The 24,784-nt window shown below is 39.1% G+C and overlaps 1 protein-coding gene across 6 annotated transcripts in view; it reads left to right on the top strand.

The window, feature by feature from the left end:
* Positions 1–24,445, top strand: part of SLC10A7 (solute carrier family 10 member 7) — a 271,510-nt gene extending 247,065 nt beyond the window's left edge. For 3 of the 6 annotated variants that reach the window (XR_008524796.2, XM_054554550.2, XM_024246412.3), the window contains 2 exons: positions 19,593–19,738; positions 21,918–24,445. Coding sequence is in view for 4 of the 6 variants with exons in the window: in XM_054554550.2 (XP_054410525.1) it covers positions 19,593–19,738; positions 21,918–21,947 (176 nt within the window). In the remaining 2 variants the exon portion in view is untranslated. Of the gene's footprint in view, positions 1–19,592; positions 19,739–21,500; positions 21,612–21,917 lie in introns of those variants that run through there. The other 3 variants (XM_054554549.2, XM_024246410.3, XR_008524795.2) reach the window with 2 other exon arrangements.
* Positions 24,446–24,784: the final 339 nt, after the last annotated feature.

Raw genomic sequence — 24,784 nt, 5'->3', positions numbered from 1 at the left:
AGTCAGTAATTGTTGCCTTATTGTGCATACAAATAAATGAAAGCATAGAAAAAAAATCTTTAAACTTATCCCAGATCATATCCCAGAAACTATATTCCAGGCCTCCTAACTTCCAGAACTGCATTGGATTATAGGATATGAAAACACTTTGAAGACCAAAAATTGCTTTACTGGATCCAAGTATTATAAATGTTTGATCTTGGCATGGGTTTGAATTGTTTTATTAATTGTTTAAAAAGAAAATTATTTCTGATTACACTGCTGGTTATAAGACAGTTCTAAAATACTTAACAAATGTAATTGCTCCCATAAACATATATCTCCATGTGGCCCAGTCATAAACTGATACTCATTTCTTACATTTTCTTTATTATTAATAAAAAGTTATATTCTATTTAAAGTAGATCTAGTGAGCCAGCCTTACCTTTCATGAGGCAACACTGTCTGCACTCCATTCTTGCAAACTAAAAGCCACATTGCTGTTTCACAGTAACCCATTAAAGTTGAAATAGAAATCCAGAGGAACGACAGAAAATAGAAGACTATCTTTGGAGTGTAGCCATAAATGTATTTCTGTCATGCAATTTCCTTCAGAGTTACAGTTCTGTGAGGAAAGGCAGTTTGGGAGTCTTTGCCATTTGACAGATTCTTAAAGATGCTGCTAAAATTATGGACCTAGTAGATTTTTACCACCAGGCTAAAGAAAAGTGAGGGAGTGTCTGTCATTTTGTGCTATTATTTTCTGATCCATATAAAGAAAGAGAGAAATGGAAGTTCTCAAACAAAGTGATACAATAATATTCTTTAGAGATTTTTGAACTATTTTTGGTTTGGATTTTTTATTCTGAATATGGTATCTGAAAATCATTGCTAGCATATCTAGACTATGTAATCAAAATTTAGAAAAGTCCCCAGGGTTCTAGACAGCAGGTATGAAATTAAAGATATTAAAGCTTCTCTGAAAGATCTCCAGCTTGACCCTCAAGTATCATTCATCTTAATGATATGCCAGATGTTTGGCCTGGTACTCTCATGCTCTATTCCTCCTCTTCTTCCTCCACGTCAAATGTTTTTAACTACAATCTACATTTAGAAATATATTTTACAATGTGATCCAGAATTGATTTTGCAGCTCACTAATGGGTCATAATCCAAGGTCTAAAAAAGATTGCTTTAGAGCTTGCTCAGCAAGAAGGTTTTACCTTCTTCCTCAAATAGTCACCACGTAGGCTTTGGCTTCTGCTGTCCCTTTTTCAGTGGATTTTTTTTTTTTTTTTAGATGGAGTCTCACTCTCACTCAGGCTGGAGTGCAGTGGCATGATCATATCTCACTGCAGCCTCCAACTCCTGGACTCCGACCATCCTCCTACCTCAGTCTCCTGAGTAGCTAGGACTACAGGCCTAAGCCACCATGCCTGGCTAATTTTTAGAAGTTTTTTTGTAGAGACAGGGGCCTCGTTATGTTGCCCAGGCTGATCTTAAATTCCTGGCCTCAAGCGATCCTCCCCCCTCAGTCTCTCAAAGCACTGGGATTACAGGTATGAGCCACTGCACCAGGCCTTCACTGAACTTTAACCCAAATTTCTGATACCATGTAGGAAGCAGAGCTAAATTAAGATTTAAAATGATTCTTAATTTGCATAATGTAAGATTACTTTTATTTAGATTATTATTTTATTCAGCTTATGTAACAGTTTTTATACCTTTTTTGATTTACTCAACACATTTTCAATAGTAATAATAGCAGCAAACATTAATTGGGCATTTAATAGGTAAACATTGTGCTAAGTGCTAGTTACATAAAGTAGTTTACTTTAAAATACTTCTCTGTGGACAGTGTGGTAATTATGTATGTACTTGTTAGTTTAGACTTCAGTGCCAGGAACAGCCAATTGCTCTAATAGAAAATTCTCACTGTAGTGTTCAGCCACAACTTCATCAGAAAGGAAATACTCACTCCAGAGGCAGCTACAACAAATACTTTTGTTATATCTCTATCAACCAGAGACCTTACTAATTAGCATAATGAATTCAGAAATTCATTATTTTGATTGGTGAAATTACTGACTTGTTACTTTGCATGATAAATGTAATAAATGGGTTCTCATTGATATGTGGACTGCCTAAAAGTTTGAGAGAGACTTCCCACTTGCTATAAGAATCTAGCAAATCCCATAGTCTGCATATGAAACCATCAGGGATGTGCTGGAGTGATCCCTACCTCATTCTGTGTCCAGCTACTGTTGGGAAGATCTGTGGTTTCCTGAACCTGACTGGAAGATCACCAAATTCTGCTCTGGAATGTCATTACATAGCTTTGAGGGACCCTCTCATACAAGGTGCTCTGAGAGCACCTAAAAGGTCCAAGCTGAGACTGCCATTTTATAGGGTAGGTTGCATAAAGTATTTTTGTGTTGAACTACTAGTATATGTTGAGTTTAAAAAAAAAAATAAGAAAAGCTTCTATGGGGGCAACAACTTACTTTCATTAAAACCTGCTGGCAAAATTATAGTAGTACAGCCAAGCTTCACCTACCTTAAACTTCCTTTGGCCTTATCTGCTGGAATACTTTATCTCCTGCTTATACCTTATCTGCTGGAAAGAATCCAGAACTTATACGTGACCAGCTTGGTGTAGGTCATTTCCCGTAGGTACTTTGTGGGCACCAGCTCACATGACTTCCACAGTCACACTAGATAAGGGAAGTTCCCAAGTGATCCATAACTTGCGCAAGTCACATGATCCCAAGTGGCAGAGCCAGAAATCAAGCCCAGGCCTAGCTATTAGCCACCATGCTAAGCTGTAGTGAGAGTTCTGCAGAAAGCGCCCTGTGCTGTGAAACATCTCAACCCTCTGGTCCACTGGCTATGAAAAGTTCAGACTAGATGATCTCTGGGGCTCTTCTAGCTCTACTATTCAATAATTCTGATTTTGAAGGGTTTAAGTATGTAGCTTTAGAATCTTGAGCCCTTTGGATGGACACCATAGACCAGCATTTCTCAAAGAGTGATCCTCAAGATTATAGCACATTGTTTCTTAAAAGAAATAAAAATTAAAAAAAAAAAACAGATTTGCTCAAGCCTACTGATTCTGAATTTTAAGGATAAAACCCTGATGTCTGACACATGTAACACATTTCAAAAGAGGGTATCATGCACATTAAAGTTTGAAAGCCACTCATTATTGACATCTAGAGTCACCTCTCAGGTTTCAGATGTGCTAGCTCATGCACCGAGATTCTTAGGGAAACTTTGATCTAGCAGAATATTCAGTCAGGTTTTGTGTAGGTGCATTTTGATGATGGTAGGAACCAGTTTCAGTCAACTCTGGGTGGTTGGTTGTTTTTTCTCTTACTTTAGCCTGGCCACAGTGTACCCCACTTTTAAATACTTTATATTCCATCATCAGCCAAAAGAATATCCTTATGACATAACTGCTTATGACATACTACTAAGTATTGTATAATAATAAGCAATCATTTAAAAAAAATGCAGTAGGCCCGGACCCTAATTTCCAGGAATCACCTTCTTCCTCATTCCATGGTTTCAATATACGATATTGTGGTCCTGTCTAAGAAGGATAAAAACCTGGCTCCAGTTTTTCTAATTTGTAGCTGGGGTTACCATATTTTGCCTAACTTCAAATGTCCTTTTGAGTTTCATTTGTATTAATCTGGTTAAACGACAGTATTTGGATGTAAAAGTATGCCAGTATTTTATTAACATAAGGTATAATCTAGGCCAGGCGCAGTGGCTCATGCCTGTAATCCCAGAACTTTGGGAGGCTGAGGCTGGCAGATCACCTGAGGTGAAGAGATTGAGACCATCCTGGCCAACATAGTGAAACCCTGTCTCTACTAAAAATACAAAAGTTAGCCAGGCGTGGTGGCAGGCACCTGTAATCCCAGCTACTTGGGAAGCTGAGGCAAGAGAATTGCTTGAACCCAGGAGGTGGAGGTTCAGTGAGCCAAGATCATGCCACTGCACTCCAGCCTGGGTGACAGAGTGAAACTCTGTCTCAAAAAACAAACAAACAAACAAACAAAAAAAAGTATAATCTGAGCAAAAGAGAACCACCCATTTAGTGCCCAAAACACCTAGCACTCCCTCCAGAAAGGGGCTTGCTTTCTTTAAGATCATGTCTTCCTGGCAAGCTGAGGGCAAAACTGAAGCATATTTAAAATAAATTCAGAATGCCATTTGAAAGTTATCCTTATATAAATCCCTTTATGAAAGTGATTTTTTTAAAAACTCTTACAACACAATTATTACTGTAGAAAGATTTTTTTTAAAGAAAGAACAAGAGATGGAATCGCTGCTTCTGCTTCCCAGAAGTCAGTGCTCTGAAAGGGGCAGTAGACCAAATATGATCATGAGCCCTTACCAAGAATACAGGGCTTGTAAACAGATGAGGCCAGTGGGAGTTTGGCAGCAGGAGGGAGTTTCAGTTCCCAGGGCAGTCCACAGCATCACTATCTGCAGTGTTTTAGAAGTGCTGCACACCTCATCTTGAATGATCTCAGTGACAAGCCCCTCCCTGGCCAGTCCTGGTAGACTGCTAAATTTGAGCCCCATAATACTATTTCATAATGCTACTTCTTATAATAATAATAACAACAGCAACAGTAATAACCCTAATAGCTATCATTTTGGGGATGCTTACTCTATGCCAGGTACTATACTAGGTACTTCCCATACACTGTCTCACTTGAAACCTCTAACCACCCTTCGAGATAGTTATTTTAACCTCATTTGAGTCAGACGTGGAAACTGAGGGGAGTTAGGGTAAGATCATCTGCTTATATAGCTGGTGGGTGGTACAGTGAGGATTTAAACTCAGGTCTCTAATTTCAAAGCCCACGTCCTTTCCATCACACCACCCAGCCCTCTAGAAGTACCTATGAGTGGCGTGTTAGCTATCTGCTGCTCGCTCAGCCTGAGTGTTGGAGCAGGAACAAGAGGGGCCAAGTGCTTGCATGTGTCAGCTTCATTCTAGCTAAGCTCTACCTGCAGTTGTCACCTACAGCTCAATGGCAAGGAGACATGAAAAATCCCACATATTGTACAGTGGCACCTCACAGTATATTGAATCCTTGTCACTGTGTTTCCTAATGACAGCTCTTAGCATTAGAAGCTTTTAATTCCATAGTTTCGTATTAATTTCAAACTAAAAAATACCTTATAATAGAGATAGCTCTAAAGAGATTAATTTTACCCATTAAAAATCAACTCACATGCCCTCAGTGCTCCTGAAAGGGGAATTCCAAAGAAATGAGGGGCACACTTTCTGTTGTTCTGGAGCTTGTCCCTTCTGATGAAGACTGCCACATCCAGAAGACCAGAACGGCCTGTTTCCTGGAAATCCCTGTTCATCTGTGCACTCGCTGTCAGTTGCAGAGGGATTTGTTTATTATCATTATTATTATTATTTAGAAAGTTTGCCTCTAGCAGTACTAAAATGTGCATCACAAAACAACACTCATTTACTGCGTTTGAAGTGAAGACTCTCACCCAGGAGAGCCCATCCACTTGAAGTTTATATCTCTCAATTTCAACTTGCAAACAGAGATCGATAAAAAACAATTGTCCTTTCAGAGTTGCATCTCTCCAATCATTTATTTGGCCATGTCTCTTCCCAGAAGTTCTCTTAATTGAACCAGACACTATAAACCAGGTTGAGTGTCTTTAATGACAGCCCGCTCCATGCTTCTTTACAGTAAAGAATACATGAGCCTACAGCTGCAAAGCAAGGGTAACAGTTTCCCCTTGTATGTCCCCATTTACAGCCCCATCCAAACAACTCCAGCCAGAAATTAAAGTTAGCTACCCACTTTTTCAAGCTATTGGGTACCCAGTAGGTTTTTGACAAGTTACCCTGGGGGCAGGAGGAGATATAAAATTGGACACAACTCAAAAGATTCCTGGGCCCCAGGAAGCCAGCTGATTTGGAATGTCATCTGTACCGAAGCTGAGCATGTTAATGAAATTGCAGCTGTGACACTTCCTAGGGCTGCCTTTGCTACAAGTTTGTTCTGTACAGCGCCAATGAAAAGATGCTTTTAAAACGTAATCTACATCATCCATTCATTCATTCAGCAAGTGTTTATTTGGTACTTCCTATGTGCCCTGCTCTAGGCTGTAGGGGGACAGCAGTGAACAAAACACCAAAAAAGTTCTTGCCCTCATCTAGCTTCCAAAATTTCTAGTGGGAATAAGCAGACACTTGAATATACAGCACATCAGATGATGGTAAGCAATGGAGAAAAAGAAAACCAGAAAGGAGAATAAGGAATGCCAGGGTGGAGATGAGAAAGTTTCAGCCTTAAAGGGCACATTGGGTCAAAATACCTGAAGGAAATAGGGAGCAAGCCTGTGGATATTTCGGGGAAGGAGATTCCAACGAGAAGGAACAGTGAAGACAAAGACCTGAGGCAGCAGTGCGCTTGGCATGTTGGAGGAAGGAGGAGGAAGCTCACCTTGGGAGCAGAATGAGTGAGAGACAGGAGACCGGGGAATGGTAATGGGAGAGGGGCCAGTAATATTGTGTTAGGCCTTATTGGCCATTGTAGGGACTTGCCTCTTACTCAGAATGAGAGGGGAAGCCATTGGGGGTTTTGAATTGATGAGGGACAAGATCTCACTTCTACTTTGAAAGGATCCCTATGGTTGTTCTGTTAAAAGTAGACTGGGGTTTGGTGGGAAGGTGCGGCAGTGAGAAAGGAAGACACAGAGAGAGGCTTTTATCCAGACAAGAGTTTAGGGTGGTTTGGTCAAAGGTAATAGGGGTGGAAGAGTTGAGAAGCTTTGGATTTGAGATACATTTTGAACACGGAACTAATAGTAATTGCTGGTGAATTGGATATGTAGGTAAAAGAAAGGAATTCAAGATGTTTGGCCTGAGGGGTGTAAGGATCCATTTACTGGCTTAGGGAAGACTGCAGAGGAGCAGATGTTAGCGGTTGAAAGTCATGTGGGAACAGATCAAGAGTTTGGATTTGCACATGTGAAGTTTGATATGTCTTTTTGACATCCAGTGGAGTCTGGAATCCTGATCCAGGCTGAAGTTTGCAGCCTATGGATGTCATTTTAGACTATCAGATTGGATGAGATCGCTAAGGGAATGTGTAGATACAGAAAAGAGCTCCACAGACTGAGAACCTGAGATTCTCCAGAGGACAGAGAGGATATGGAATTATTTTAATAATGAAATGATACGAAAGTCTAAATCAGCCAGACCTATGGCCCCCAAACTTGCAAGCCCGTATTCTTCTCCTATCCCACAAGGTTGAAGTGAACATTAAATCAGAAAGTAGATGTGAAGACACTTTGAAGTATTAGAAGAAGAGTCTGGCAGTTATTTGGTATCTCCTATGTGCTAGGCACTGCATTAGGCACTTAATTTGCCTTATTAATGCATGTAATCTTTACAATAGCCCTGCACAATAGCTATGATTGCTCTCATTGTCCAAACTAGAAAACCAAGCCCCAGAGAGGTCAAATAACTCACCCCAGTTCGCATACATAGCAGAGCCAGTGCACCATGGCTGAATTGTCTGCCTCCAGAGTTCTCTAACTCCACCGCAATACCAGACCTGGCTCTTTAACCTGGCTCACATTAGAATCACCTGGGAGCTGTGCCGTACTAGTGATGTCAGGACCCTCCCCAACACCTGTTAACTCAGTCTGTCAGGATAGGCCCAGGCAGCATAGGTTTTAGAAGCCACCCAGGTGATTCTAATGTGTGGCAGAAGCTAAGAACCACTGCATTTAGACTCGTTTACTCTGTATGCATTTATGTTCTACTAGGTTCCAAAAAGAATGCGAGATGGGTTATACCTACCCATTGATTACCAAAACTGACCATTTGTGTACCAATTCTGAACACCAGAATTAGTTGTGCCATAATTAGATATGTTAAATATTCAGAAGAGAAAACAGAGGAGAATAGAAAAACACAATTATTTTCAGAAGTGACTTCCAGGGTTTTTTAAATTTCTTCTGCCTAGAAGTCTTCTAAATGAGGTCCTAACTGCCAAATGTTTATAATTATTGAGAATAAATAAAGGCCAAGAGTAGATTATCAGGACATCATCTAGGTTAGATAAACCACAGAAACCTGAGTCAACCTTTTTAAGAGACATGGATCTAAGAACAAATAAGTCTGGTTTTTAATCCCCAAATCAAAACTGCCTCATTCTTTTATGTCAGAAGAAATCTCTTCTGAGGCTTCTGTTCAACATAAACACAGTACCATGAAAAGGAAAATTACCGCTGGAAGGTAATTAAAGGTCATGTTGACAAAACAAAACAAAATGTATATTAAAAATCGTTACTGTGCATTTGGGTCACAGCCTACTCACATTTACTTTTTAACTAATATTTGGAAGTCTTCTGAAAGTTCCAATGTCTAAAGATGAAACTATCAATGCAACCTTTTAGGGAAAACTACATCTAGGTTGTGGGGCAGTGGCAGAGTCAATGAAAGCTCATGTCACACCATCCGGCTTTGTTTTCCATCAGACTCAATAGGTTCAAGTGTTTTTCTTCATTCATATAAAAATACATCTAAAAAACTCTGTAAAATTGGACAACAGTTCCAGAGCCAGTCAGAAGAGGCCAGTTCTGTGTTGGTGACTATGTTAAATATATTCTTTTGATCTTGCATTATTTTTGTCATATGAAATTCTCATTCTATTTTTGATGTTTTCACATCCTGTGAGTATGAACATTAGCCAGATTGTCTCTTTAGAAGACTAAACAACTCTTCATTCACGGCCTAGAAAAGGAAAAAGTAATCTCACTGCTTCCTGCTAAGTTTGTCTCCATAAACATGGTGACCCCTCCTGGAAGACACAGCCAGTATTTGAACAAAGACTTCATGGCTCAGTTCTTTAATTCATTCTTGAATTCCCTGTTTGCTAATTACTCCTACAATGCTGTCAGATAGGTGAGGGTGTACCTGATCTTCTGAGGCAGAAACCTTCAATTGGTAGAGTTAAATCTTTCATTGTCAGCATCTGGTGAGTCGGCTTAGGCCATTCATTAAACATCTTTTCCAATCAGAGCATACCTGTTTCAAAACAGAAGCAACACCAGCTGCTCATTTTGGTCTTTTCTTGCATCTTTATTTACATAAAACTTTCAGCAAAGTGATGGGGTTACAGCCTGGGTAGTTGAAGACTAAAACACAATTTTTAATTTTCCTAATGTCCTAAAAATGGTAATCAACCAACCTTCATTCAAAGCCTGCCAAGTAATAAGCACCTTTATTGAAAGGTGTATCTCTCTTGCTTTCAGATTTTTCTTGTGTAACTGTTATTTTCCTTATATTTTACCATCCATTATTCTATCTTATTAAAAAGCACCCCTTTCACCCCTTTTTTAGGGTTCCTAAGTACCCTGACAAATTCTTTTCAGGTATTTCAGGCACATAGCATGCAGAGGAGCACAGACTCTAGAGCCAGTCTGTCTGTATTCACACACCAGCTATGTCCTGATGCTGTGTGTGGCTTTGAGCAAATTTCTACTTACCTGCTGCCTCAATTCCCTTCTCTGAAAAGTGAGGATAACAATGGTAGTTTCACTCATCATGGATGTGAGGAGTGGATGAGCTGATGCTCTACACTCTCAGAACAGTGCCTGGCACATAGTAAACGCTGTGTAAGTATTGGCTACAATCAATATTCTGCCTTACCAATAATAAATGACCCAAAATATCTGTGAACTCTGGATAACGGCTTCCGACGTCCTGTGTAAGGTGTGACTGCTGGAAAACTAGAAAATGAATAATGGTCTCTTTTTTCTAAAGGTCTTAGATTACTGGAAAGATTGTTCCTTTCTTTTAATGATGGCCTTAGACGTCAAGTTTATGACCTATCTTTGTAAATTTTCCTCCTTTTCCAGGCCTGATTCCTCTTTTTGGATAGAGGAATATTTTTGAATTCTGGTTTTGAAATATGAGGGAAGGCCAAGTCTCTTAAGAAAGTTTTACATAAACATCTACTTAGCATAGCCAAATAGCTCCTGACTACACCAGAAAAGAAGTTTGAGCTTCCAGTCTTTTTAATTGTAGGCAGGAAGCGGGGCAGGAGAGCAATAGGAAGGCTCGACCGGAAAGCAGTTTCCTAGTCGGTAGCAAAGAGAAGGTTTGGGTCCAGTTTGTGCAGCATGTTTGGCTGATACATACTGTGTGGATTTCAACATGTTCCTTTCCCTCATATGCCACCCACAGAGATCACCCTAAGACACTTTTCAGGCTTCAGAGGTTGGAAACTAAAATTCCATTGGTACATATCTGATAAACTGGTGCAAGATTGTCCTGTTTTTCTGCCAGAGCTCTAGCAAAGGGGGTTTGTCAGACATCCCAGAGGCGCTGCTGTTGGCTTTCTATTTAGCAATTTGGAAATCCGAAATCTAAGTAGATTCGGTGAACCCAACCCTAGGACACTGAGAAAATCATTAAAGAGCTCCAATTTGTATGTATCATTTAGCCACACCTCATTTTGGATATGATTCTTTGTATAAAAAGGATAAAAATGTTCTCTTATGTGTCTCATAAAGCAACATAGAGGCTCTGATGCTTGTGCTGGGGTCCTACCAAAGAATTAGGCAGTTTTTAGTTAAAAATGGAATGACACACACAAAAACAGGGAAGCAAGTGAAACATAAATCACTGGCAAGGGTAAGGCAGCACAATCTGCATATTAAAATATCATGGAGAATTTGAGCAAAAGACCAATCATTTAGATGGGTGCAATGAGAGCAGGTCACGTGATCTGTGATCTTTTACCCCTTCCTGGGGGACTCTGCAGAAAGTTGAGTTGCCAGCCTTTGGAAGGTTCCAGAGTGGGTTTGGAGAAAGTCCTAGAATAGACAGATTATGAACAGAATGGAATTCTGGGGGCTGTGCAGACTAAACCTGCCTGATCCAAAAAGCCACATTGTAGGCTAGTGTAGGAGCAGCACCAGACTGATCTCACAGGCAAGTCATACCCACCACCCTGTAAGGAGGTGGCCTTTCTTTTGACACCCTCTAAAAGGGAGAGAAAATTAAAATGACTGAACTGCTCACTGAATTCATTTTATCTAACATCTTTTTTCATACGACAGTGCTGCATTTTTCCACTGCCCTGTGTAATGATCTTGGTATTGGGTGGAATTGCTCTTTGCCTAACTTTGGTATGGTACAGTCTGTCTTGTCTCCCTATTAAATGAGTAAGAATGTAAGCTCCCATGAGGGCCAGGAATTTTGGTGTATTCACTGCACCTAGAAGAGTGCCTGGCACATAATGGATGAACACTTGCTGTATACCAGACATTTTATATTATTTTATTCTTTATTTTTAAAAAATCCAAAAACTGACAAAGTAGGTATATTTCATTCATGTAAAAACAGGTTAAATAATAACTTGCCCAACCAAGGTCACACAGGTGGTAAATGGTGGACATGAGATCCAAACCCAGGGCTCTCCAGCTTCTGCGCCAAGCTTCTTAACTGCTACACTGTTCAGCCTCAGGCACATTACTGGATATGATCAATGATAAATCCCTGCTTGAAACACAACTATTATTACTAGAAATTAGCTTGCTTTAGGATAGTCCTAACTGAAAGCCTTTTCTAACCAAATTCCAAAGCCCTTGTTTTACCTTATCAAGGCATCATTTCATACTCTAAAAAATGTATAATTGCCCCTTTGTTTAGTTATTTGAGATAAATCAGTGGCTGTGAGTTTGACTTTCTGTGACTATTTTGTCTCTGAAGAGAAAGTCTGTGTGTATGTGTGTGCATGCATGCGTGTGTATGTGTCCATGTGCATGGGCATGTGTGGTGGGTAGGGGCAAAGAGATTGGTATTTGGTGATGTCTGAAGAGTGGCTGTGTTCCTCAATAGCAACTTCCCTCCTGGATTGCACTATGCTTAAAGGGACCATCTATACCAATGAATTTTAAAGGCATACATGAGCTTTTCAGAAAGATTCACTAAGGAGGAAGAAATAGAATTCAAATAACAGTGTTAGGACATTTGGATGGTAAACTTATGGATGTTTCTAACTAAGAACAAACTAAACAAAAGTGAGAAATCACCATGACAACTGAAGAGAGAAGCAACTGGATTCCAGATTTGCCAGCAGCTCTCTCCAAAACCCAGTGAAAAGTCAGAGAAAGCATTTAAATGGAAAACAGGTCATGTAAATTCAGGCAAATGAATCTTTGAAAGACAAGAAATGATCCAGGTGATTGGAGTATACTATTTTGTGCTAAGTGGGAAAGTAAATGTAATATTAGACTTCAAAAGACACAACATGTGTTTTTCAATATATTTTCTTGCTTACTCCATACTTCAGTACTCATTTTGAATTTTGTGTTCCTTAGTCAGTCCAGTTTCTTTCCTTCCTGCCATATCAAATCTATTTTTGCCCTGTGAAATATAATCCTCTCCCAGAGCAGTATGTGAATGCATTGTCTTTTAAGTCTAGTGAAGCAACTAGTATTTGTTCTAAATCCTATCTTTTTCAATGTAGGAAACATTACTTTAGCACCTATTCATAAATAACCAATTATTTATGTATTGAGCACCAGCCCTGTGCCTAAATGTTGCAGGAAATTAAAATAAAAATATAGTATTTTGCCTATGTTCAGGAAAAATCAAACCCTACACAAAAGAAAATAATGGCAACATCACCAAAGGCTAAATTATGTGGTGCATCTAGAACGAGTGCCTTCATTCTTCAAAAAAAATGAAGAAATCAATAGGAAAGCCACCTTCATCATGGAGGAAAATATAAAACTGAGCCTTGGTGACCCCAGAGGATTTAGGTATACGGAGAAAAATGCAGGGCTCAATTTTAACAAAGATTAAAAAGTGCCAGCCCTGAGCCAGTGACAGCAATTGTCAAGTGAAAGTTTGGTTTAATGGAGTTAACACAGCTTGGAGATTAAAAGTAAACACACTGGGGTCCAATTCTGCCTGCACTGCATACCAGCGTAGGCCATTAGGCAAGGTACTTAACTGCTCTAAACCTCAGTTTCCTCATCTTTTAATGGGAAAATTGCCACCTACTTCCTAGAGCTGTTGTAAGGCTTAAAGGAGATGATGCAGGCAGAGCACTTAGCATCCAGTAGTGCTTACAAAATAGTGGTAGTAGTGATTGTTTTTTACTGAAGTAGAATAAGTAGAGGATTTGATGAATGGATGCTGGAAAGTCATTGGAGTTCTTGAGCGGGGTATTGGCTTTAATGAATGTGGATTTGGGGAAGATTAATCTGGCTGTGATTTGTAGGATTGATGAGGGAAGAGTCTGAAGACAAGGAGTTATGTCAGAAGGCTATAAGTATAATCTTGGCTTAATTTTATGAGAAGCTGAATTAGGAAGATGGCAGTGAAAACTGAGGGGAAAAGGGACTGGTAAATGAGGAAAAAAATCTACAGAATTTGGTAACTTAATCTAGAGGTGGAAGGACAAATAGAATTTGTCAAAGATGATCCCCAAACTTTGGGTTGTAGAAAGTAGGTAAGCTAGTGACAGTAGGAGTTGCAGGGGCTGTAGGAGTTGCAGTTGCAGTAGGAGTTGTGAGGGGCTGGCACTCACCCCTCTAATTGTGGAAAGCCAACATGGTCAGGACAAATGCTATGAGAAGGCAGCACCCAAGAAAGTAGACACCTTGTCTGGGTCATTCTCCTGATATCCCTACCACCTAGACCAGTAACTCACATATAGCAGAGGCCCAAAAAGTATTTTGTTAATGAATGAATGGTAGGAACATAGTACACCTACACAAGTAAACTCTGAACAACAATGTAAAGTAGATCATTTTATATTGTGAATAATAGAGCAGCCTTCAGTGGAAGTTAAATAAAAGTCCATATTTAATCTAAGAAGAAAAATGTCTGTTTCTCAAGGAAAAATAAAAAACTGTCCATCCAATAGAAAGTAGTTATTATTGAAGCTTGAACACTGATACAAAGGGAATTTTTTAATTCAGAGAACATAAAATAAACATATTTAAAATAGAAAAAAAACTTGTTCTTGTACATATTGTTTTATCCTTTCCATCCTGGGTATAGGATAAAAGAAAATCCTTACTTGCTTGTTAGAAGAAGAAAGCTCTTACTTGAAGTTCCTACTTGGCAGATGTCAGTTGAAAGCTCTGCTTATGGAATATGCTGCAGTGTCAAACTCTGTTGGATAATTTTAGACAAATGTGTCATGTGTGACATGGAAATATGGCATGCTGTACATTAGTGATTTCCCAAGTGTTTGGATCAGGTAGTAATGTGCTGAGAAAGTGCTCTTTATCTATCCACACAGTGTACTTGTAGAGCAATGGGGAAATGCTTTTGGTGGAAATTACTTTAGTCAGAAAAAGAATCCATTTACAATATGTGCCTTCTAACATCTTTCAGACAATGCATTGTATTAAAGAGGCATTTTTTGATTAATGTTTTATAAACATTTTTCAGCATGACAGCTTAAAGTCCCTGTAAAATTGTAAATGCGTGCATAGTGTTCACTTCCATAAAGTCAAATGCCATCTCATAAAGTCTAGTTGAATCCTGTCAACCATGGTGACACAGAATCAGTACCTGGGAGCATTAAAATTAATTTGCTTCATTTATATTACCGCAGTGATAGCAAGATGAAAAGAGTCCTATATTTAAATTTTACTTTAAAAGGAAAACTCTTTCTAGTAAGTTTGTTTGGGTTTTTTAATTATTACTATTTTTTTTCTAATTAACAAATGTAGTAAAAATGGAGTGATAGTCTGCACAATAACTTTGTGACAGAATCTGGAAAAATACAAGTTCATTCATTCAACACACTCCTTTTGACCACCGACCATATGCTCAACAATGAAGAAGAAACCGTTGCTGACCCTAAGAAGCTTACAGCTTGGTAAAGGAAATGCACGAGAAGCAGGCAATGATAATAAGGGTAGTGAAGGTGAGGCTGGAATGCCCTGGCCTAGGTAAGCATGGAGTGGAAAGGATCTAAAGGCCACCTTGGGACTCTGAGGATGGCTTCCCAGAGGAGGCAACCTAAGAACTGAGAGCTAAAGGATACAGAGGAGTTGAGTGGGTCATGAATGGGTGATGAGCATTCTAGGCAGAAGGAGCTCAGGTGCAAAGCCTAGGGGCAAGAGAGAGAATGGCACGTGGCCAAGGATGGGTGGGAGGACCACAAGGTGCCCATCATGGCTGGAGCGCCCAGGTCAAAGAGCAGAGTAAGTAGTGAGATTTAGAGTGAAAAAGAGCAAAATCCTGGGGCAAGTCATGAAGTCCTCTTATGCTCTTATGCCACACTTAGGGATCTGTCTTGTGATACACTTCTGCATGATGTGACACGATCAGATTTGCACTTTAGAATGTTCACTCTGGTCACAGAGTAGAAAATGGCTTGGACAGGACAACTCTGAAGGCAGAGAGACTGGTTTGAGACTGTGGAAGAGGTGCTCTTAAACGAAGGTGAGGGGGATGGAGATGTGAGTGGTCACCCATGTGCCCAGTAAGTTATGGAAATGCAGGGTTAGGTCAAATCATGCTTCCCAGGATTCCTAGCCCTTCTACAGAGTACTTGATCAGTTATATGAGTTCTAATTGAATAAATCAGCGAGCAAGTGAATTAGTAAGCAAGTGAGTGATGAGGACAAAAGAGTGGTGCGTTACATAGTCTTCTGGAATAAGAGATGCAGCTGATTTTCTCTGATTTGATGTGAAGGGCAAATGTTGCCAAATTCTTGGCTAACAGACAGAAATCACAGTGTGGTAAGTGCAGTGGCTTTTAGCAGGTTCTCAACCTCTCTCAACAATTGACATGGCCCCCAAGTTTCCAGTTGTTGTCCAGATAGTGCTGCTAACAGCAAAGATGCCTTAGAGAAGAGATATTGAGCTCACCACTTCCAAATGATTGCCACCATAGCATGGAAACTCGAACATGGAAAGTGTTAACTCTCACTCTGCTTATCCCAACTTCTCTTTCTATTCTGATGTTGGAGAAACTGAAGATGTACTAAGTAGATGCTTGGGATTGCAGGGAGAAGTGGGGGAGAGGTTGAAAGAAAGCAAGGAAAGAAAAGGTTGAGATAAATAGATTTAGAAGAAACTCTAATAATTGAAAAGGAAAGTAGATAATTGAATGATTGAAAAGTAAGGAAAATTTTAAGTCCATAGAGCAGTGGGGGAAATGCTTTTGGTGGAAATTAGTCAGAAAAAGAATCCATTTACAATATGGGCCTTCTAACATCTTTCAGACATGCATTGTCTGAAATAAAATAAAGTTTCCTAAAACAAGTAACATATGACTCGAGTCGCTGGAATGGGCCTCCCCCTGGCGAGTGATTGACTTGTGAATCCACCATGTGAGAGCGGCATAGAGAGGGTACATGAAAGAGACTTGGACCGTGACCTCTGGGAACTATTTTTTTCTCTGATATATTATTTTCAAATATATTTTTAACATTATTCACTTGTAGGGGTAGAGATAGGAAATTTGATTAATGACTAGCAAGAAGGTTTTGCAGGCACATAAAGTGGTAGGGGGAAATTCCTATTTAATTTAACAAATTTCTGCCACAGCTGCAAGTGATCGTGGATCCCTTCTCTTTTTCAAGCAAAGGGAATGACTGTTATACAAGGCAGAGTAAGAAAAGGGCAACCAGGGTCCGTCAGGAAAGCAGAAATCACCCTTTGAATACAGGGAATTGATTAAATAGTGTTGGAAAGCTGAAAAGGGAAATGGCGACAGTGAGGGAACAAGACAAATAAATGCAGAAAGTAGCTGGAGCTGGGGGGACAAAGGGAAGTAGTTAGAATTTTCAGAACCTAGAAGCTTGGAGAAAGAGGCAGCAGAGCAGGTTCTCAGACATCTGAGAAGGGACACTGCCCCACTGGTGCTGTGGCCCTCAGGGGCACGATGAGTTATAGGCTGGAGCCAAGTACCCCTGCACCGGTGAAGGGGCCTGGCAGGAAGCCCAGACTGGAAAGAAATTCCTCCTCCTCCTCCAGCCTTCCTCTGGGGCCCCTTGCAAGGAGCAGCTGACCAGAAGGACAGGTGTTTGCAGAGTCCCAGCTTCCTCGCAAGAGCAGCGGACAGAAGAGTGTGTTTGAAGGAGAGAGATAAGAGCTGAAGAACCAGCAATGGCCAGAAGAGAACTTCCTAAAACTTGACATTAGGGTCCAAAGAAGGGAGAGATCATTTGTCCACCTTAAGCTTCTTGAGGATCAAAGCTATGTCTTTGAATCCATGGCTTCCTTGCCACTATTGGGGTAGCCCTAGCAGTTGCTTTTGACACATTTGAAATCACAGGGATGTCCTGGTGTGGGGAGCTGGGGAGTTTGACACCATACTGCCCCTGGAAGTGCTTCTGGGAGGTCTTCAAGGAGAATGAGTTCCAAAAGGACGGCTGGACTTGAAAGTGTTTTGCATGCCAGGCCCTCTCCCTTTTCACAGCAGCTGCAGTGCCCATGGCATCTGGAACTGACCTTACCTGATACGGAGAACTGGAAATTCAGGTTGCCTGAGTCGCAGTTTAGAGCCTACCACTGAGAAATTTTCCTGACCACTAGGTGCTTCAGTTTCCTCATCAATAGAACTTTTTGTTTACTTATTGTAGCAGCAGCATCTGGGACTATCTCTATGGCTTCCCTTCTGAGATCACTTAAGCTTGCTGAAGAATGAATGACACAGAGCCCAGATTCTTAGCTAAGAATGGACAACATAGGTGGTTTAGCCCAGCAGCCTCAGTCCTCGAATCTGGGGTCAGGAAGTCCTGCTCTGGTCATTTTTAGGGACAAAATGTCATGATACTTCTATCACTTGCTCCCTTTAGCCTCACATTTACTCCACTCCCATCCCCCAATGTCTTAGCATCATCTCTTTGGGCCAAGGAATGAATAATGTTTCTTGGAAACAGGAGGAGTTGTGTTCAGATTTTATTTTCTCATTGTAACAGCTTTTCAAAACTATAGTATCAGATGCTGCTTTTCAACAGTAGATTTTTTTTTGTTTTTATTTTGATGTTTAAGCATTTATTAATTCTGATTTTGCATTTTTTTATTTTGATATATTTTTCCTCTTTCTTTCTTTCCTTTTTTATTATTATTATACTTTAAGTTTTAGGGTACATGTGCACAATGTGCAGGTTAGTTAAATATGTATACATGTGCCGTGCTGGTATGCTGCACCCATTAACTCGCCATTTAGCATTAGGTATATCTCTTTTTAAAGCTTTTTTTTTTTTTAAAAAAAAAAAAAAGGCCTTCATTTTTTATATTAGTATAAAGACAGAAACTGCAAAAAATCTAAGCATGTACTTTAGAAGCTCTCAGAGACTATGTTTGGGAAGAGTTAAGTGTTTTCAGTTTATGGCAATGATATGTGAGGCTGTGAAAAAGAAAGCAACCATGAAATACATTTTTGCATAAAGGTTTGAAATGTATTAGAAGGTAAAAATAATTGAAAAAGCTAAGCCTTCCTTGTTGTGTTCTAATAAAAAGTTATTTATGTGCCATCATTGTACATGATTAGGAGCTTAGGTCCTTTTCAGAGGCTGTTATCAGAGAAACAAGAAAGCTAGGCTATTAAAGTTGAAGAAGCTGATACATACATAGCACTTCTGAAGACTGTGGCTGCATTAAAACAATTAGTAATAATAGTTAGACTGCTAATGTCTGAACTGTGTTAGTTATAGAAGGTCAAAAATTATGCTCTATAGGCAGCAGCTTATAAAATATACACACCCAGCCCTTGGTATAATAGAATAGCAGATTCTTGAAGTAGTATTCATTTGAGTTCCATTAAGACATTCACTGTGGAGTTTAAACATTCAGCCCTGATTTTTGAGACAGGGTTTCACTCTGTCCCCTAGGCTGGAGTGCAGCGATGCGATCTCGGCTCACTGCAACCTCCACCTTCCGGGTTCAAGCGATTTTTCTGCCTCAGCCTCCTGAGTAGCTAAGACTACAGGCGCACTACAGTGCACCACCATGCCCGGCTAATTTTTGTATTCATCTTCCATAGACCAATCTGTATGAGCCTTACCTAATGATCGTAAAGCACTTTAAGATCCTTGGCCGAAAGGGAACATACAAATCCTTTAAGGTTCAGTTGCCCTCCTACTTATTGCAGTGTGTACCATACGTTATCTTACCATATTTTTTTACTCTCAAAAGCAAGCTTTGGGACTTTGAACTGGTGCCAAGCAGGCCTCCCTAAAGACCAACAGGCTATCTCACTACTAAGCAAGAAGAGATCCATTTTTAGCATCTCCCTCACCAATATTTTTTGGCCTTCTTAAAGCAACTCCATCACACGCAATCTTCTCTCCTCTCCTTGTTAGATAAGCTTCTAATTTGCCGTGAGAATTATTGGTACCCTCGAATACTGACCATCTTTCCACCTTATCCTAGTTAGAACTTTATGTCATGAGAGGAAGATGGAAAGTTTTGGTGACCCATTTCAGACTTTCCCATTTCAGAATAAACATGAGAAAATATGGTAATAACCTATTCCAAAGTTCTGATTTTGATGGAGTATGCCTTTAATTTGATGACAGACTGAATTTGGTTTAGGTTTTCTGTCTTCTTTGTTCAACAGGAATTCCGATGCTGAAGATCGTGTTTGCAGGCCATGAGCATCTCTCTTTAATATCTGTACCCTTGCTCATCTACCACCCAGCTCAGATCCTTCTGGGAAGTGTGTTGGTGCCAACAATCAAGTCTTGGATGGTATCAAGGCAGAAGGTGAGTCCCCAGAAAGATCTTATTTGGATCTAAGTTAGATTAAAGTGCTGTTCCTGAATCTGAACTGTTCATACACTTTCGATTTTGCTTGCATATCTTTGTTTTCAAGTACATATTTTCTTACTTAAATACAATAATAATGGTGCACTGATCCATTCCAATTTGAACAGGAGAGTTGAGGTTAAAGATGTTAAGTTGTTTTATAAAAGACAATTATACTTAACATGCAGTTTTTACAAGCTCTTTTTAATTCATTCATATTGAAGGGCATATTATATGGGGTAAAGGTTCAGTAAATATACTCCAAATAGATACCTGCTCCACTCTGGTGCATACCATCTTTGCCTCACTCAGTCTTTCATCTGTGTCTTACTTCACATGCTTTTCCAAATAAGGTAGAACCTGGCATTATCCAGGTTGCCTACTTTATTTTTAATTTTCCAGACATATAATAACCTATTTGTACAGCAAAGCTGCATTTGGGCATTAAAAAATAAACTTTAAGTAGCAAAGAAGTCCATGCAATGTTAATTTCACCACACTTAGAATCTTGTACACATTAGATATTTGTGGATTTCATTTCCTAAATTATCAACAAAAATAAGTAAACCAGGTGATTCACAAGAAGTTTAGATGGTGCATATCACGTGGTAGCATTGATAGAACTGACTCCTTCCCAGTGACTTGGACATACCAGGACTTATTTTTGTCTATTCACAAAGTAGTGACTGTTATCAGGAGATGTGTGGGAAGAAGAGGCATCCAATGACAAGTGCCCTTGGTCATGTTCTTAATATCCTGAAAATGGGATGGCCACAGTACCACCTATTGAGCACTGTGTGTGCTAAGCACATCCTATCCTCTACCTGGTTCAGAGGATGGATCTTGGGCCAGCCTGCCTGGGCTCAGAGCTCAGGCTGCTGGCCTTCTCATCCTGTAACCTGGGGCATACTTTACTTCTCTGTAGCTCAGTTTCTGCTGACTAATGATAATATCTACACCCTAGGGTTGTAGAGGATTACGTGATGAGTGTTTGATAATGCTAGCTGCCATAATTATCATCATCATTGTTCATCATTATCTACAATGATGTTCACTGCAGGCTTTCCTCTCTCCATTTTACAGGTTAGGAAATAGGCTCAGGGAGTCGAGCAGCTGGCCTGAGACCATAGGGTAGTTCAGCCAGTGCTGGAGTTAGGACCTGAACACTGGGCTGTTTGACCCCCAAAATCTTTTCCCAACACCATGATGACACTCCAGATAGAAATGTAACATCACTTTTAGAAGGTTTGCCCTAGGCCCCCAGGATCCTACCTGAGAAGTTCAGCCCATCCAACATGTTCACTAATTCAGTTATTTAACAAAATGTTAACATAAAAAAGATTCCTCTTCTATGCTGGGTACCACTCCAGGTTCTGAGCCTCCTACTCAGAGTTGGTTGTGGAACAGTTCAGTAACTTTTTCTTTCTTTTACTATTTATCCCCTTTGAAATTTTCTATTTCTATTTATGCTTATGTTTATCAATATGTATGCAATTGTCAGTCAGAATTTGTACATATAAATTTTGACAAAGAATGAAGAAAATTATTTGAAAATCCTAATACTTATCAATATTATACAGCCGTAGTGAACAGCAAATTAATCAGAGTGAATTTTTCTTCCAAACATTTAAAAGCTCTAGAATTTGTTCTGTAGAATAACAGAAGCATTTCCAAAAGGAAGACTAAATTGTACAATGTTGTTCATTTTTCCTTTGTGTAGAAACTACTCCAAACCAGGGAGCCACTGGCTAACTTGAATAATCCAGAAGGCTTGGAATATCTATCCATCAAATTTGGGCATTAAAATAAATACCAAGAGTCCATCCTCCAGGTATCCATGAGTGCCTCCTCTGCTTTGCACACAGTACTGATTGAGACCCAAGGCTACCATCTAGTGCACAGGGGAACCATATCAGTAGCCAGGCCAGGTGCGGGAGGGGGAAATGACAAAGTCTGCTGGCCAGAGACGTGGGCAGGGAAATCTGTTTGTATCCAGAGGTTTGGATTATTGGTTATATGATGGCATCTGGGTGGGCCTCTTCTTCCTTCTAGTAGCATAAATTATCTGGTGTTAATTGATGCTTTCACTTTGCTCATGGATACTGTCCAACTCTGAACATGTTTTCCTTCCTTGTAGGGAGTGAAGCTGATGAGGCCGACAGTATAACAAAGGAAGTGGACTTTCTGTAGTGATGTATATATGTACAGGATTGTACATACTAGCAATTCTGAAGACTTGTACTTGTGAATGTTGCCTCAATGCATATTTTATTTTTTTACATAAAAATATGATATACCTGTTTAAGTGCCTTAAAATGTATTTGACAAGAGCATTATTTCCAAAATATGCTTTGTTGATTACTGCCAGAGGTGGTACAATATTTGGGGGTTAATTTTGTTTTCCTAATGCAGGAATCAGTCATGGTAAGTGACAAAAAGCAAACATGCTTTCCTACAGCACCTTTGTGCAATACAACCCTATAATAGTTACTGTAATGTTTGAAATGAGGTCACACCATCAGGAAAATGCCCTTCTGATGACAGTGAAAATTTCCAAAGTCTTATTCATGCATACTTTGATTTACTGTGTGATTCTTTTTTTCTACGACTGTGACATGCCTCTTCCTTATCAACTCAGCGGGGGTCATAGATCGAATAGATGCTGAAAAGCGTAAGATATATGCATTCCTTGACATCATTTTTAAAGACATTCCTTCAAATAGTTTCCACACGGAAATTCCTCACTCCCATTATGAGAGATTGTGGTTATATGTCTTAAATTTATTATAAGCTGCTTCAAAGAAAGGGCCTGAATGTTTGAATTATGAGTGAAATCATGTGAAATTTTGAGTTAAACTCTGTGATTTGATTTTCAGGGTCTTTAAAATATATCTTAATATCTTCTTCCTCTTTATTCAATAATTTCTTACACTTACACACTCATAACAGACAAATATGAGGCACAAAAATGTTACAATCAGTTTGAAAGCAGCATCAATTAATGGTAGATTCTATTCATATTCCACAACCCAGACCAAATTTTTTTCCTGTTACACAAATGTGCTGAGCACTTTCCAGATTGCCCCTGTTGGCCAAAAGCAGCCTGTTACATCCTGGAATTAAGCACACTTAAGGTATTTGAGACAATTTATTAATGAAAATTTCCTTGACAGATTTGACAAATGTTGGCAATATTTTTTTAAAAGTTAAATCATATTGCTTTCATGAATAAATGAAAATATAAAGGTCATGGATGCAAACAAATGTTACATATACACATTCTGTCTCTCTAGATGAAAAGAACATGCAAAACCATTTAATAACCAAAATATCAAGTAAAATTAGTTCCCAGCTGGGCAGCAGCTTTCAAATGAGTATCCAATATTTGCTTCTGCTGTAGCTGCAAGAACTGTAACTGGACCCAAGTAGAGAATGAAGCCACGTATAGAACTACGGGAACACTTTTCTGTGTTTCCTCCATGCCGTCCTGTCACATCCTCTTACACGTCCCCTCTTGATCTGATAGACAATATTGGCATCCTGGGTCTCACTGAGGCTGTGCTATGTCCTCAGCAGCTGTTTTTGTTGTTTTGCTGTTATGCCCACTACAAAAAATCATTCCTTAGAAACTTACCAAGTTCATCTACTGTGTAAATTTTTATTATTGTTACTACCAGGTCTCATCTTTTGTCAATGTCATTGAATAAATTTCATGAGAGTTATTCTCAGTGTGAATTTTAAAGCTAATGCCAGATCCTGCAAAAATATATGCTAACCAGGCTGTAGTATACACTGTTATAAAGAATTTTACTTGTGTCTAAAACTACAGTAATTTTGCTTAGGTAATTGTGCTTACCTATGGAGCACAGGAAGGCTCTTATGTTTTGTTCCTACAAGTTTCTTTGAATTTTGGAGTAAATGCAAGTGTCTGTCTGTCATCTATCTGCCCTATCATAGAAATCTTTCTCCCTAACATTAGAATACTGATCGCCGCCCCCAACTTATCTACCTCTATTGTCTAACACCTATAGTAGGTGTGATCATGGGATAAAATTCAACTGAAAATGCTATGATAACATTTTATCTTTTGCTTTAAAAAATGTGTTTTGTTTTCAAATAATCTTTACATAGTGAACTTTGGTGGCTTTAGTGACATGTTTATGCCTATTTCTTTTTTTTACACAAATTCCTTGGCATATTTTTTCATAAAGAACAAAAAATAAAATCAAAATTTATTTTTAATTCATGCTTATTGGGATTTAATTATTCAGAGCTTAAAATATTTTGTTATGTTTATACACTGTAAAGCTATCTGTTTTATGCGTTTGTTTTGTCTAAATGTATTTATGAAAGAAATACATTAGATTATATTTATGTTTACTCATTTTTCCACCCGGGTTTTTTTTAATGGTTGTTACGAAATTAGTTTTTTGAATGGGTAATAACGTTGGTATTTTCATGTTTTTTTCTTAGTATTAAAATTTGTGTGGGTTTTTTAAAATTCTTCCGTATTCTGTTAAAAATTAACACACCTCTAGCTAATGTTCAGTGTTTGTGCTAAATACCAAATTTTTTCAAAAGGATTGGTTAAGTAATAAAGTGGATTATTTATGATGACTGGAAGATGAAAATAATTATATGATTAAACAAAGAATGTTTCAGAAATCACAAGAGAAACTGTGGCTTATTTTTAACCTGATTTCAGATGGCCTTGTGATGCCTTCCAAGTGTCTTTAGATTTCTCTTGATTCATTTCAGCACCGTTATATCATTGTTGTTATATAGATGTAAACTTCACAGTCTCCCAGGTATTTCTATGAGTACTTCCACCACACCATGATGTTAAAATCTAGAGGTAGCCCTTGCCTTTTTATGAGAGATGCTTTCTCTGCATCAGGGTTTAGGACCAAAAGGAAAACATATGCAGCAGAAGGGACAAAATGTAGATGATCTGAATTTCAGTTTTGAGAAATAGGAATGATAAACCTTAGAATGCCATTCCCA

This window comes from Pongo abelii, chromosome 3 (assembly GCF_028885655.2).
Source record: "Pongo abelii isolate AG06213 chromosome 3, NHGRI_mPonAbe1-v2.0_pri, whole genome shotgun sequence".
NCBI lineage: Eukaryota > Metazoa > Chordata > Mammalia > Primates > Hominidae > Pongo > Pongo abelii.
Note: the sequence above shows the minus strand (reverse complement) of the source record. Positions and strands in the feature narration are given on the sequence as shown.